This window comes from Protobothrops mucrosquamatus, unplaced genomic scaffold (assembly GCF_001527695.2).
Source record: "Protobothrops mucrosquamatus isolate PMUCROS unplaced genomic scaffold, P.Mucros_1.0 scaffold494, whole genome shotgun sequence".
NCBI classification, from domain to species: domain Eukaryota; kingdom Metazoa; phylum Chordata; class Lepidosauria; order Squamata; family Viperidae; genus Protobothrops; species Protobothrops mucrosquamatus.
The window spans coordinates 515,921-530,438 of record NW_015386811.1 but is presented as its reverse complement, the minus strand read 5'-3'; the positions used below and the strand labels follow the sequence as shown (position 1 = coordinate 530,438).

Sequence of the window (14,518 nt, the reverse complement as noted above, 5' to 3'; positions counted from 1 at the left end):
GGCAATGGGATGGGCGCAACTTTGGTATGATGAAACTGGCCTGCAGGCCGGTAATTTGACACCCCTGGTCTAGTATATTTAATTGCTTCTGTGGTGCAACATTCATATACATTTTTGAACTGTTTGAACTGTTGATATAATTTAAATTAAGAATTATTAACTAAGATATTGTTTTAAAAGCAGACATCCTCATTATGTTAGAGAATTATTTTGCATTGGAAGTACATTATGTCTACTGTATAGTGCAGATTTAATTTGGTTTTAACTTGTGTTTAAAAACTGTTATGGTTAGCTGTAGGTTGCAGAAAAATGATGATCTTTATGACTGGTTGGCCTCTACATACCAGTTAATCTTTATATCTTAAAATATAGTTTCCCAGGAGATTAATATTTTACTGCTCACCATAATAAACTGCATGCTATAATGAAACTAATTTTATTATATGCTTTTGCAGTAATTACCATCTTAAGGATATATATAACATGTTCTTGTAATATAGACCATTGTATTTGAAAATTATAATTGTTATGAAGTATGTGCTGTCCTGCTGCAAGTTGTATTTAGCTGTTTCTTTTTTCAAAGTGAGAAAGGATATCTGTGTGTAAATATTCTATTCAATGTGTTAGTAAAGCAAGCTTCTGAGACATAATTTCATTTTTTTTTTTTTTACTTTTCAGATTAAATTTTTTTCGAGATGTTTCTGACTTTAGAGTATTGGCATGTGGTGGTGATGGAACAGTAGGTTGGATTTTGGACTGCATAGGTAACATGCATTTTTGTTTTACATAAAACTAGTAAGAAATTATTTGTATTGTATAAATAATTCTAAATTCATTAGAAAAAGCCAAACTTTGTTTGCTTCATGTTGGAGTAATTAAAAAAAGGGAGGTTACAGAAAGGAAGTTGGTTATGAGAGTTTGGGGAAATTATGAAACAGATATTTTTAGTTATTGAAATGCTTCATATATTGCTGATAGGGAATGTCTAATAGTATTATAATTCTTTGTTAATGCATTGGATTTTTGTCAATTATATAGGATACAGTTCATCAAATTGTAATATCCTATATAATAATGACTTTATACCTCAATATTGAAGAGACATATAAACATAGAACATAACAGAATTGGAAGGGACCTTGGATATCTTCTAGTTCAATCCCATGCTCAAGCAGGAGACCCTATATCATTCCAGACAAATGGCTGTCCAATCTCTTCTTGAAAACCTCCTATGAAGGAGCACCCTCAACTTTTGATTAATTGTTCTCACTATCAGGTAATTTCTCCTTAATTCTAGGTTGCATCTCTGTTTGATAATCTTCCACCTGAAACTTCTTGTCCTGGCTCAGGTGCTTTGGAGAATAGGTTGACCTCTTCTCTATGACAACCCCCAAGTATTGGAATACTGCCATCATGTCACTCCTAATTCTTCTCTTTGTTACTCTAGGATACCTAGTTCCTGCAACTGTTCAGTGTATCATTCAACTTCCAGAACCCTTTTTATTTTTGTTGCTCTTCTCTGCACTCTTTCTAGATTCTCAGCATATGAGTATTTCTTAAAATTATCATTATTTTATTATAAACTGAAAATATTTTATCCATAGTTTATTTTACTTCTTAAGATTTGCTAAACAGATAACTTGACCTGGATGCATAGTGCAAAATTTATGTAAGATTAATCAATATATTAATAGTTAAGAAACAATACATATTTGTGTATATAACTGCATACAGGCAATTCTTGACCTATAATTGTAATGTCTCTTGCCCATTATATTACAAATCATGATGGTCATTAAGTGAAGTAGCAACATGATCATCTTGCTTAATGACTCCCATCCTTGCTGTCCCTAATGTGCTTGTTCATTGACCACACTGGTTATTAAGTAGAGCCTCGGGTGAGGAAGCCCTAGTAGGTCAAGCATAGGCCCAGGCCTGCTTTTCCTGAACTTTCCCACCCTTGAGACACTCTTCCTCTGCTTCCCATTTCTTTGGGTCCTCGTAGTCCTTAGACCTGCTTTTCTTCTCACACCGGATATCTGGAGGCCTTTCTCCACTATCAGTACCGGCAGGCCATAAACCACAGAGCCAATCGGTCTTGCCAGGGTTGAACAAAAAGCCTGTTGCCTCCCATGTAGATCCTCATATTTCCAGCCACCAGGGGATGGATGACCTTACCCAGGTTCTCATATGTATGCTAAATAGGAGTGGGGAGAGAGAAGGGCTCTAAGACACCCCATAAACTGGGGGCCTTGGGCTCAACTTCTTCCCCACCCAACACTAACTGGAACTTGATTTGAAAATGGGAGGAGAACCTTTGCAACACAGTGCCTCTCACTCCAATCCCCAGATTCAGGTCAGAAAGAAGCCATGATTGATGGTATTAAAACTACTGAGAGATCAAGTGGGGCCAAGAATCCTGATTGAAAATGTCCATATAATCCACTTATTCTGGAGTTGGAAGCCAACCACCTTCCCTAAAAAGGGAATCTTCGAGACGGGGAAAATTGTCCAGATCTGCTGTTATAATTTATATAACAGATGGATTCATGAATGGAAGTTTGATAAGATTTTGGACAGAAGGATCTGGGTACAATGAATAATGGGAGAAGGATATTCGATGGAGACTGCTGCAGCAGCGGCAGAGGCTTCTGCTGCATCCAAAGCATAAGCTAAGGATTTGTTTGATTTTCTGGGGTATTATGAATAATAAGGGGTATGTATGTGTTATATTGATTATGTATGTATTTGTTTGTTTGTTTACCTCTTCCCAATAAGTTTGTATGGAAGTGATATAATCCATTCCAATATTAAAATTATGATATTTTATGAAATTATATATTTTCATCAATGGTTTGTAAACCTTTCACTATCTGTCTCAAGGTGAAAAACCAGATCTGTCATGGTCAGCTGATGCAAAATGCAAATTCAATTGTATTTGGACTAGGAGCCTTACTAAATCCTTGTGTTGTTTACATTTTAGATGTATTTTTAAATTGAAGTGCTTATTTATATCTCACGTAGCATTAAGAAAGATGAACAATTCTTTCAATTAGAAATGGTTTATAATATGTGACATGCATGAAATTATTATTTTGAGAGGAAGATAGAAATAATACTTGGGGAAAAACAACATAGAAATAAAGATTATCAATTAAAGATAGACATGCAAAAGCTTTATGTCATTAAATGAAATTTAAAATATAACTAGAAATAAGAATAAGATTTAAATCAGTATGCAGAATAACAGTTTTTATAAATGTGTTAAGATTTTTGATTTAAGATAAATTACTTTTTTAAAAAATTGTTTCTTATATTTAATTTTTCATACTGGGTGCTGTTCTACCTGTTTTAATGTTTATTAAATGACAATTTTATATAAAATTTAATATTAGAAAGGATCAGCAAAATGTTTGGAGGCATATATATTCTCTTACATGTTAAACTGTGTATTAGAACTGCAAAAATGCACAGGAAATCCTGATAGTTTCCAATAAATTACTTTTTCTGTGCCAGCATGTTTAAAGTCCAACTACACTCTGTTACAGAATAATTGTGATACAACGTCTGAACCCTGGTTTGGTAAATAATGTTTTAAAAATGCAGAGTTTAGGTAGTTTCTATCTACAGAAACCATGAGACAAAGTACTCACCAATATTCCTGAAAAATCTTCTGTTCATTGAAAAAAGAAATACAAGTTTCCCTTGAGAAGGAACATTAAAGCTAACTGGAAAAGGCTGCACAAGCAGTTCTCAAAAATCAAAGATGTGGCTGAGAACCTAACCAAAATAATTAGGCCTACAGATTACTACCCTTCTTCCTCCACCACATTGGGACGAACGACACAATAAACAACCTGAGTACAAAAGTGAGAGATTATAAACAACTAGGCAATAAAATTATGAAGCTAGGAGCACAAGTATTCTCATCAATACTCCCAATGAAAGGCCAATGCCCACTGAGGGAAAAAAGAATTTTAGAAATAAACTATTGGCTAAAGGGTTGGTGTCGCCACGAAAACCTTGGTTTCTTGGATCATAGACTGTATTTCCTATGCAAAGGACTCTTGGCAGGGGATGGGCTGCACCTCATGATACAGGCAAAAATATACTTGGAAAAAGATTGGCCCAACTCATCAGGAGGGCTTTAAACTAAAACTGAAGGGGGAGGGTGACCAATCTCTAGAATCTCTAGAACCCAAAACCAATCACAAATCCCAAGAAAACAAATCAAACAATGAGGTAGGCAGTGATGAAAAAAAAAACTTAAACAACAATCTGGAGATACAGGAAACATACCCACGGACAGGCATAAAAGTCTTAAATGCTTATATATTTACTTAATAATAATAATAATAATAATAATAATAATAATAATAATAATAATAATAGTAAAGTTGGAAGGGACCTTGAAGGTCATCTAGTCCAACCCCCTGCTCAGGCAGGAAACCCTATACCATTTCGGACAAATGGCTGTCCAGTCTCTTCTTAAAAACTTCCAGTGTTGGAGCATTCACCGCTTCTGGAGGCAGGTTGTTCCACTGGTTAATTGTTCTCACTGTCAGGAAGTTTCTCCTTAGTTCTAGATTGCTTCTCTCCTTGATTAGTTTCCACCCATTGCTTCTTGTCCTGCCTTCAGGCGCTTTGGAGAATAGCTTGACTCCCTCTTCTTTATGGCAACCCCTGAGATATTGGGACACTGCTATCATGTCCCCCCTCGTCCTTCTCTTCATTAAACTTGGAGGGGAGGTCGGGATGGCCCGGAGTTAAGCAGTCCCTATGGGGGTGGTGCTACATATACAAATGCTCAAAGCTTGGGGAACAAACAGGGTGAAATAGAAGAAATAGTACATGAGGGAGGGTATGACATAGTTGGCATAACAGAAACCTGGTGGGATGAAACCCATGAATGGAATGGACTAATGGATGGATACAAATTGTTTAAAAGAAACAGGTCTACAAAAAGAGGAGGGGGAATTGCACTATATGTAAGAGAACACTACATATTACAGAAATGTACATGATCAAAGATAAAATCTCTCCAGAATGGGTCAATATAAAAGAGAAAAAAAGTGACATTGCCATAGGTGTATATTACAGGCTACCCAACCAATCAGAAGAAATAGATGAACTCTTTGCCAACCAGTTAACAAACATGTGTAGGAAGCATACCACAGTAGTAATAGGAGACTTCAACTATCCAGATATCAACTGGAGACAAACTCTGCAGTGAGCGGGAGATCAAACAGATTCCTAATCAACCTAGCTGACAACTTTGTTACCCAAAAGGTGGAGGAGGGAACTAGACATAAAGCTTTATTGGACTTAATCCTTACAAATAGAGAAGAAGTGATAGAGGGAATTGAAATTGCCGGAACTTGGGTGAAAGTGACCACATGACACTGGAATTTAATATAATGCAAACACTAGCAATAGAAAACAGAGTCTTTAACTTCAAAAAAGCTGACTTTAATAAACTCAGAGAGAACCTAGGAAAGATCCCATGGATGAAAATCCTAAAGGGGAAAACAACCCAAGAAGTGTGGGAAACCCTGAAAAATGCAATCATAAAAGCCCATATCAGCACAATACCATTGAGAAAGAAAAACAAGAAATTCAAGAAGAAATCAGTATGGCTGCACAAAGATTTCTCTGACAAACTGAAAGACAAAAAGGACAAATACAAAGTCAGGAAAGCAAAGGCTCAGAACGAACAGAGACTTGCAACAGAAATCAAGGATAAGGGGCGTTGGTCTTACCTGAATGCCTTTTCTCAGTACGGAGATGGAGACTCCACCAATGGGTTTTCTTTGTCTGCCTGCTCTTGAGACCAAGTATCCAAAACTTGTCACGCCCCCTCCTACTGGTAATCCAGTCTTAACGAGGGCGAAGCGTTTGAAGATTGACGAGGCATTGGCTCTCAGCACCCTAACACAAATGGTCTAGCTGACCCTAGGGTGGGTGTGGAGTCTCCGTCTCCGTACTGAGAAAAGGCGTTCAGGTAAGACCAACGCCCCTTCTCCAGTACAGGAGACGGAGACTCCACCAATGGGACATACCAAAGCCTCACTGTCCCATAGGGTGGGAAAACAGAAAAGGCTCAAGATGTCTCATCGGAAATCACTTGCTGGAGAACCCTCCTACCAAAGGAGGCGTCCGCCGCAGCGAACCTGTCAATTTTGTAATGGCGTATGAACGGAGAGGGCGAGGACCATGTAGCGGCCCTACAAATCTCAATGGACGCTTGAGTGGCCCATGCAGCCGTTGTTGCTGCACTCCGAGTAGAATGTGCGGTAATATGACTTGGAGTCGGCAGAGACAAAACCTGGTACGCCTCTCCTATGCAGCTCCGGATCCACCTGCCAACGGTGCCGGCTGAGACCTTCTGGCCTAGGGTGCCAGGCCGGAAGGACACCCATAGAGCTTCAGATTTATGGAACGGCTCCGTGCGCTTGATATAACGCCGTAATGCCCTGCGGACGTCCAGTGTGTGCCACTGCCACTCCAAGTCATGTGACGGATTCGGGCTAAAATTTGGAAGAATCACCTCCTGCGTTCTGTGAAAGAGAGTATTAACTTTCGGGATGAAAGAAGGATCGAGTCGTAACACCACCCTGTCCTTGTGAAATATGCATAAATCCGGCCTGACCGACATTGCGGCCAGCTCAGATATACGCCTGGCCGAAGTGATGGCCACCAAAAAGGCCACCTTTAGTGACAAGTGTTTCAAAGAAACGGTCGCCAGTGGTTCAAAGGGAAACTGCATGAGAGCGCGAAGAACTCACGGTAACTCCCAGGATGGATACCTATGAACCACAGGAGGACTGGTGTTACAAGCTCCCTTGATAAAGGCTCGGATTCTTGGATGATGAGCTAATGAAATAGAATCAGCGCAAGAGATAAGAGTGGATAAGGCCGCCACCTGCCTTCGGATAGTTGCAGGTGCAAGGCCTCTATCCAGTCCATCCAGGAGATAATCAACTATTTGGGGAATTGTCAGTGAATTAATGTCAAATTTTTTCTGACGACACCAGAGGCAAAAATTCTTCCAAGTGGCGTCATAGATACGGTTGGTTGACGGGCGGCGAGCCGCCTGGATAATGGTAATCGCTCGTGAGGAAAATGATTCACATGTCATTATTTGGCGCTCAAGCGCCAGATGGCTAGTTGCAGCCATTGCGGGTCTGGATGGCTGATGCTTCCCTGATGTAGTGACACTACATGATGAGGAATCTTCCACGGGGGCGATTGAGCCAGATTCACCAAGTTGGCAAACCACGGCCTCTGTGGCCAATACGGAGCCACAAAGAGCACCTCCGCCCGTTCGTGTATGAGTTTGCGGATTGCTGCTGGAATAAGAGGCAGTGGGGGAAATGCGTAAAGAAGGCCCCGTGGCCATGGAACTCGTAGAGCATCCGTCCCTTGTGCCCTGGGGTGGAAGTAGCGGGAGTAAAATCTGGGAAGCTGGGCATTGTCCTGCGAGGCGAATAGATCGAGGACTGGTTGGCCGAACCTGAGGGTGATGGAAAAGAACAGGTCCGGGTGCAGCCCCCATTCCGAAGGGTCCACCGTGGCACGACTCAAAAAGTCTGCTTGTTGGTTGTTGACCCCCGATATGTGTTCTGCCCTGAGTGATCCCAGGTTGGGTTCCACCCAGGTGAACATCCTTCTCGCCTCCGTCATCAGGGATCTGGACCGTGTGCCCCCCTGACGGTTGACGTGCGCCTTGGCCGCTACGTTGTCCGTGCGGACTAGAACGTGACGGCCCTTGATTGAGCGCGTGAAGTGTAGCAGAGCTAGATGTATGGCTCTGAGTTCCAACCAGTTGATGCTTTTCTGCAGATCCACGGTGGACCACCGTCCCTGAGCTAACTGAGAATTCAGGTGGGCGCCCCAGCCGTATAGACTGGCATCCGGCGTGATGGTGACTCTTTCCGGTTCTTTGAATAGCAACCCCTTGGTCACAGCTCGAGAGCACCACCAGCGGAGCGCCCTGCGAACGGGCAACGGAACCCTGACCAGTCGACTGGAAGCACTGGCATTCTGACGTTGGAAGGGGAGAAGAAACCACTGTAGGTCCCGCAGGTGTAGTTTTGCCCAGGGAACGATGGCTATGCAGGAGACCATCTTGCCTAACAACTGGGAAAGTGTTACCAGAGGAACCGTGCGCTGTCGGAATACCTGTCGAGCCAGTTCCATGATGCTGACCGTGCGCTCCTGGGAGAGATAGACCATGCAATCTGATGTGTCGATAATGGCTCCCAGGTGCTGCAGCCTGGACGAGGGAACTGTGTGGCTTTTTTCGAGGTTTATCGAGAAACCATGTTGTTGAAGGGTGCAAATGGTGGTGTGCACATCTGCTTGGGCTGCCTGGAACGACGTTGCCTGGATGAGGATGTCATCCAGGTAACATTGGACTCTTACTGGAATTTTTCTTAGTTGAGCCGCTACCACTGCCAGTACCTTCGTGAACACCCTGGGTGCCGACGAGAGGCCAAAAGGAAGAGCCCTGTACTGGTAGTGTTTGCCCATGTAGCAGAAGCGTAGGAATTGACGGTGAGCCAATAGGATTGGGATGTGCAGGTACGCTTCCGTGAGGTCTATCGATGCCAGGAAGTCGCCCTGTCTGATGCCCCCCAGGATGGACTGGAGGGACTGCATTTTGAATTTCTTGTAGATTACATAATGGTTCAGATTTTTCAGGTCGAGGATAGCCCTCCAACCTCCCGAGGTTTTGGGAACCACAAAGAGGATGGAGTAGAACCCCTTGCCCCTGTATTCCGACGGAACCGGTTCTATGGCGTGAATCTCCGTTAGGTGAAGGATGGCCTCCTGCATTAGTCTTCGTTTGGAAGGGTCCTTGGATACCGAACAGGCGGTGAAATGGTCCGGGGGTGTGGTTAGAAATTCCAGGGACAACCCGTGCTGGATGGTACTCAGAATCCAGTCGTCCGTGGACGTCTGTTCCCATTGGTGGAAGAAATGTGTTAGTCTTCCTCCAATGGGAAGAGCTTGTGCGGAATCATTTGGCCTTGCGGTAGCCCCGGCCGGCCCCACGAAATGGCCGCTTGGGCTGGTACTGCTGCCTGGGGCGAGAGCCAGATCTATCGTATGGACGATCATATGGTCTAGCCGGTCTCTGATTGAATGGCCTGGTTGATTGGGCGGCAGGTGCTGCCGCCGACTGACGAAATGGCGGCCTTCGAAAAAAGGACGTGGATTTTTTATCAGACCTTTTGTTTAGGTGGGCCATCACCTTCCACTTATCTTTATTCTCTACTAGATAAGGGGCGAGAGCATCCCCAAAAAGGGTGCCACCTGAGTACGGGGCGGTTGCTAAGCGCCACTTGGCTTTGGTATCGGCCTGCCAGTGTTTCAACCATAGCATCCTTCTGGCAATCGTGTTGGAAGCTATGCCTCTGGCAGAAAACACTGCCGATTGTAACGTCGCATCCGCCGCGTATTCTGTGGCAGCTACCATCTTGGCCAGGTCCTGGTGAGTTCTCACGTCTTCAACAGGAACCCTGGCCTGCAGTTGTTGAAGCCACAGAAGGGTGGTACGCACAAAAAAGGATGCCGAGGTCGCAGTTTTGATGGCCCATGCTGCCGATTGATGAGTCTTACGGAAGGTCTGCTCCCACCTTTTATCATCGGCTTTGAGTGCCTCTAACAGATCCCCCGCCACAGCCGTCTGGGAAACCAAAGGTGTCCAAGCCTCGTCCACTTTGGGAATGTCCAATGCATCGGAAAGATCCGTGGATGTTTTGTACAGTCTTTTGTCTGAACTGCTTGCCGATGGGAAAGAGGAAGGTGAAGCCCATTGCTTCTTAATTCCTTCCAGGAAGATAGAGGGGCACGGAACATGGTGCTCCGTCACCTCCTTCTGGAAAAAAAGTGGCCTGGGTGTGGATGTGGGATCAGTCTGAGGTAGTGGAAACTGGTCAGTCCCTATGTTTGCCGTGGCAGTGGCTTTTCTAAGGATTGTTAGAAAATGGTTGGGATTGAATAATCCCCCCGAAGAAGATGTCTCAGGTGGGAGCTCCTCATCTTCTGAAAAGGCAATCTCGGGTAGTTCCTCCTCATAAGGTGATGAGTAACCACTTCCTGAGGACTGGTTCGGAGAATCAGGCCCTCGGGTCGCCAGGCACTCCATGGGGGAGGTCACTGAGAGATTGGACAAGTTAGTAGCTGTTAGGTCGTGTGGGCGTGAGCGCTGCGTCAGAGCCCTATCCACCACCTTAGCCAATAACGCCTCCAGACGCCCGTCCGAGAATATGTCCCCTATGTCAGGACCCCTAGGTAAGGTGGGCGCTGGAGAACCTACGGGCTCAGGGGTGACGCCCGAAGTGGCGGCATGATCAGCTGAGGTGGAGGATAGAGTTGACGCCACCGGCATGCCTGGAATGGACCATACTCCCTGACTAGAAGTCGATGGACCCAATGGTAGCTCCATCTCGGTGGCCGCCATGCTATCCAAATTTGTTTGGGCATGCCTCTGTGCCCTGGAGAACTCCTTCTCCAGGGCCTGGTGCCTATGGCTGGCTTGCTTTTCCACCAACTTGGAGGACTTCTTAATTGTGTGCTTGGTCTTGGCCTTGCACTTGCCTGCCGCCTTCTGGACAGAAGGGGGATTGCAGCCGTAACCGGGAGGCGGAGGAGTCGTGCCTGAAGACTGGGGCAGCGAGGGTCCTTCCATCCCGTTTGAGCTATCTCAGAACCTAAAGCAGGCAAGTTGTTGGCAGAAGCGGTATTGGAGCAAGTGCGCGGACTGCCCCCCTGGTCACCCGACCAATGAAATTCTCTCTGGACTATGGTCACGGTAGTTGAGGCAGAGCCGAAGGCACATTTGGAACCACCTGTTGGGCTCCTCCCGGAGGCCTTAGATGACCAGGCAATGTACACCAGAACAATCAGCTCCAAATTCTCAGGTCCTGTTGGACAATTTAAATGATGGCGGCTACCGGGGTGAAGGAGACGAACACCACCCAGATGATCCTGCCTCAATCGTTCTTGTGCGTGTGGCCCTGAACCCTCAGGACCTTGCCACGCCCTCAGCACTGGTCAGCAAGAGGCTGAGAATAAGAATACCAAATGCCGGGCGCCTGCCCGCAAAATGGCGGGCGTAACGTTGCTGAGGGCTGAAACAGGGCTCCAAGGATTTTAATCCTCCGTCAGAACACCGGATATAGGGCTGAGGAAGCACCACTGTATGAGCGCTAGTTATCTAGTGGCCCCAACTGCCGCCAAGATGGCGGCCGCCACTCCACAGGAGGCTAAAACAGGCCTCCGATCACTTGAGAGGCCAGTTAGCGATCCCCTAGGCGACGTAGGAGCCAGGATAATCGCTGCCTTAAAGATTGCAGCCGAGGGCAGGATTGAATTCTTTATTTAACAAGGAAATCAGCCGCCGAAAAAAGCACCCAAAATGGCGGCCGCAAATCTTCGATCAGCTGAATAGGCCCCGACCGGCCTGAAAAGGCCTGAGGGGAGTCAGGGTCTAACAGGGCCCTGGAAAATCGTCCCAACAGGAGCCTTAAGGCCAAAAGGAAAGAATCTTGTTGGTTTTGCAAAAAGATTCGGCCGCCGAAATTGCAGCCAAAATGGCGGCCGCAACTTTCCAAGTGGTTAAATCGGCTCCGACCGGCCTGAGAAAGGCCTGGGGGGAGTCAGGATTCAACAGGGCCTTGTGAACTTGTTTCTAAAGGCAGCCTGAAGAGAAAATAGCAAAATTTCTGAGTTTTTGCTAAAGGATTGTGCCGCCGAAATTACAGCCAAAATGGCGGCCGCAACTTTTCGGACGGCTAAACGGGCCCCTAACAGGCCTGAGAAGGCCTGAGAGAAGCCAGGGCCTTTGCTGTGCCCTGAGGGAGAAAACTGGGCAGGTGGAGGAGAGGGTCAACAAGTTGTCTCTGTTGTCCTTCTACCTCCCCCCCCACTTTATTTTGAGATTTGGGAGAGACGAAGGAAGGGAAATTCCACCCCCCCCTTCACCCCTCACTTCCCACAAGCTGCTATCAGCCCGAGGGAAGTTGCATTAATCCCTGAGTTAAGAATTGAATTTTTTTAGAGATAGCCAATATTTGAGGGAGACTTCACCAATGGATTATTAATTGTCTAATCTGATCTAGCTGAGAGCCAAGCCAAAACGAGTCATCAAGAGCGGAGACCAAGTTAAGACTGGATTACCAGTAGGAGGGGGCGTGACAAGTTTTGGATACTTGGTCTCAAGAGCAGGCAGACAAAGAAAACCCATTGGTGGAGTCTCCGTCTCCTGTACTGGAGAATAAAAAGTTTCTTCTAACATATTAACAACAAGAAAAAAGTCAAGGAAACTGTAGGCCCACTAAAGAGATAGATGACAAGGAAATAACAGGCAATAGGGAGAAAGCAGAGCTGCTTAACTCATACTTTGCCTCAGTCTTTATACAAAAAGAAATTACAGCCCAACATACCAAAAAAACCCACAGCAAAAGATATACTAGAAACAAAAATTAAAATAAGAAAATGGTAAGAGAATACCTATCCGACCTTGACTAATATAAATCACCGGGACCCAACAGATAACATCCCAGAGTTCTGAAAGAACTGGCAGATGTTATCTCAGAACCATTGTACTACATCTTTCATAAACTCTGGAGCACCAAGGAAGTACCTGAGGATTGGAAAAAGGATCATGTAGTTCCCATCTTCAAGAAAGGGAAAAAAACGTACCCAGGAAACTACAGACTAATCAATGTCTGGGAAGATCCTACAAAAGATAATCAAAAAACAGATCAGCGAAGAACTAGAAGCAAACAAAGTCATAACCAGTAGCCAGCACGGGTTTGTTAAAAACAGATCATGCCAAACCAATTTTATTTCATTCTTTGATAAAGTGACTAAACTAGTAGACTGGTGAAATGCTGTGGATGTAGTATACTTAGATTTCAGTAAGGCATTTGATAAAGTAGACTACAACCTACTCCTTGGTAAACTAGAAAAGGTGGAATAGACAACATCACCACCAGATGGATCTGTAGCTGGCTGACAAACCATATTCAATGAATAGTCCTCAATCGCACTACATCCACATGGAGAGAAGTAAGCAGTGGGGTACCACAAGGTTCCGTCTTAGGCCCAGTACTGTTCAATATCTTCATAAATGACTTAGAATTGAAGGTGAACCCATCAAATTCGCAGATGACACCAAACTGACAGGAATAGCCAACACCCCAGAAGACAAACTGAGGATCCAAAAAGATCTACACAAACTTGAACAATGGGCCCTATCCAACAAAATGAGTTTCAACGTGGAGAAAAGCAAAGTTTTACATTTAGGCAGGAAAAATCAAAGGTACAAATACAGATTGACTTAAAAATAGTAACTGCGAGAGGGACCTTGGGGTCCTTGTATGATCACTTGACTCTGAGCCGGCAGTGTGCAGCAATAACCAAAAACACTAATACAATTCTGGGTTGTATAAACAGAGGCATAGAATCAAGATCACGTGAAGTATTAATACCGCTTTATAAAACCCTAGTAAGATCACACCTGGAATACTGCAGCCAATTATGGTCACCATATCACAAAAAAGATGTACAGAGTTTGGAAAAAAATTCAGAGAAGAGCAACTAAGATGATCAAAGGCCTGGAGACTAAAACATATGAAAAATGGCTGCAGGACTTGGGTTTGGCTAGTGACTAGTCTAAAGAAAAGAAGAAATAGGGGAGACATGATAGCATTATTCCAGTATCTGAGGGGCTGCCACAAGGAAGTGGGGGTCACTTTGTTCACCAGAGGGAGGGACGAGAAACAATGGTTATAAACTGATCAAAGACAGAAACGACCTGGAATGAAGTAGAAACTTCCTGACAGTGAGGACAATCAACCAGTGAAACAGCTTGCCTCCAGAAATCGTGGGCACTCCATCACTGGAGACTTTTATGAAGAGAGTAGACAATCACCTGTCTGAGATGGTATAGATTTTCCTGCTTGAGGAGGGGGCTGGACTGGAAGACCTCCAAGGTCCCTTCCGGATTCTATTCTATTCTATTCTATTCTATTCTGTTCTGTTCTGTTCTGTTCTGTTCTGTTCTATTCATCTTCTTCTGCTTTTATAATATAGAATGCATTCTATTTCATATTCTTCTTCTAAGTGATGATACAATCAGTGGCTGATGACAAGACTGTACTTGCTTTCTCCCCCCCCCCCCCCCCCAAAAAAAAAATCAATGCATGTTTTTATGGCAAGACAATTTAGAGAGCTGAACTGGGAAGGAAATCTTTAAGAAGTCTGAAATGCTACTGAGATGGCAAAGAAACCACCTCTTGCTCCTAACAAATGCCTTGATTATGGATTCGTAGCCAATCAATGCCCAGGCAATGGGAACATATAAGGAAGTTGTAATATAAAGCTGCAAGAATTCTGTGTGGTCATTAACTGTCAGTGGCAAATGAACTGTGCATTACAAAATAGGACCAGCTTAAAGCTTTTTAACTTCTGCTGTGCACTAAATACTGCTGTTTATCTACAGTAG

The 14,518-nt window shown here is 44.3% G+C and overlaps 1 protein-coding gene across 4 annotated transcripts in view; it reads left to right on the top strand.

The window, feature by feature from the left end:
* The window catches only part of LOC107288186 (diacylglycerol kinase beta), a 285,137-nt gene that overhangs the window by 81,883 nt on the left and 188,736 nt on the right, over positions 1–14,518 (top strand). For all 4 annotated transcript variants that reach the window (XM_029284290.1, XM_029284288.1, XM_029284289.1 and 1 more), the window contains one exon: positions 679–764. In XM_029284290.1, the coding sequence (XP_029140123.1) occupies positions 679–764 (86 nt within the window). The remainder of the gene's footprint in view (positions 1–678; positions 765–14,518) is intronic.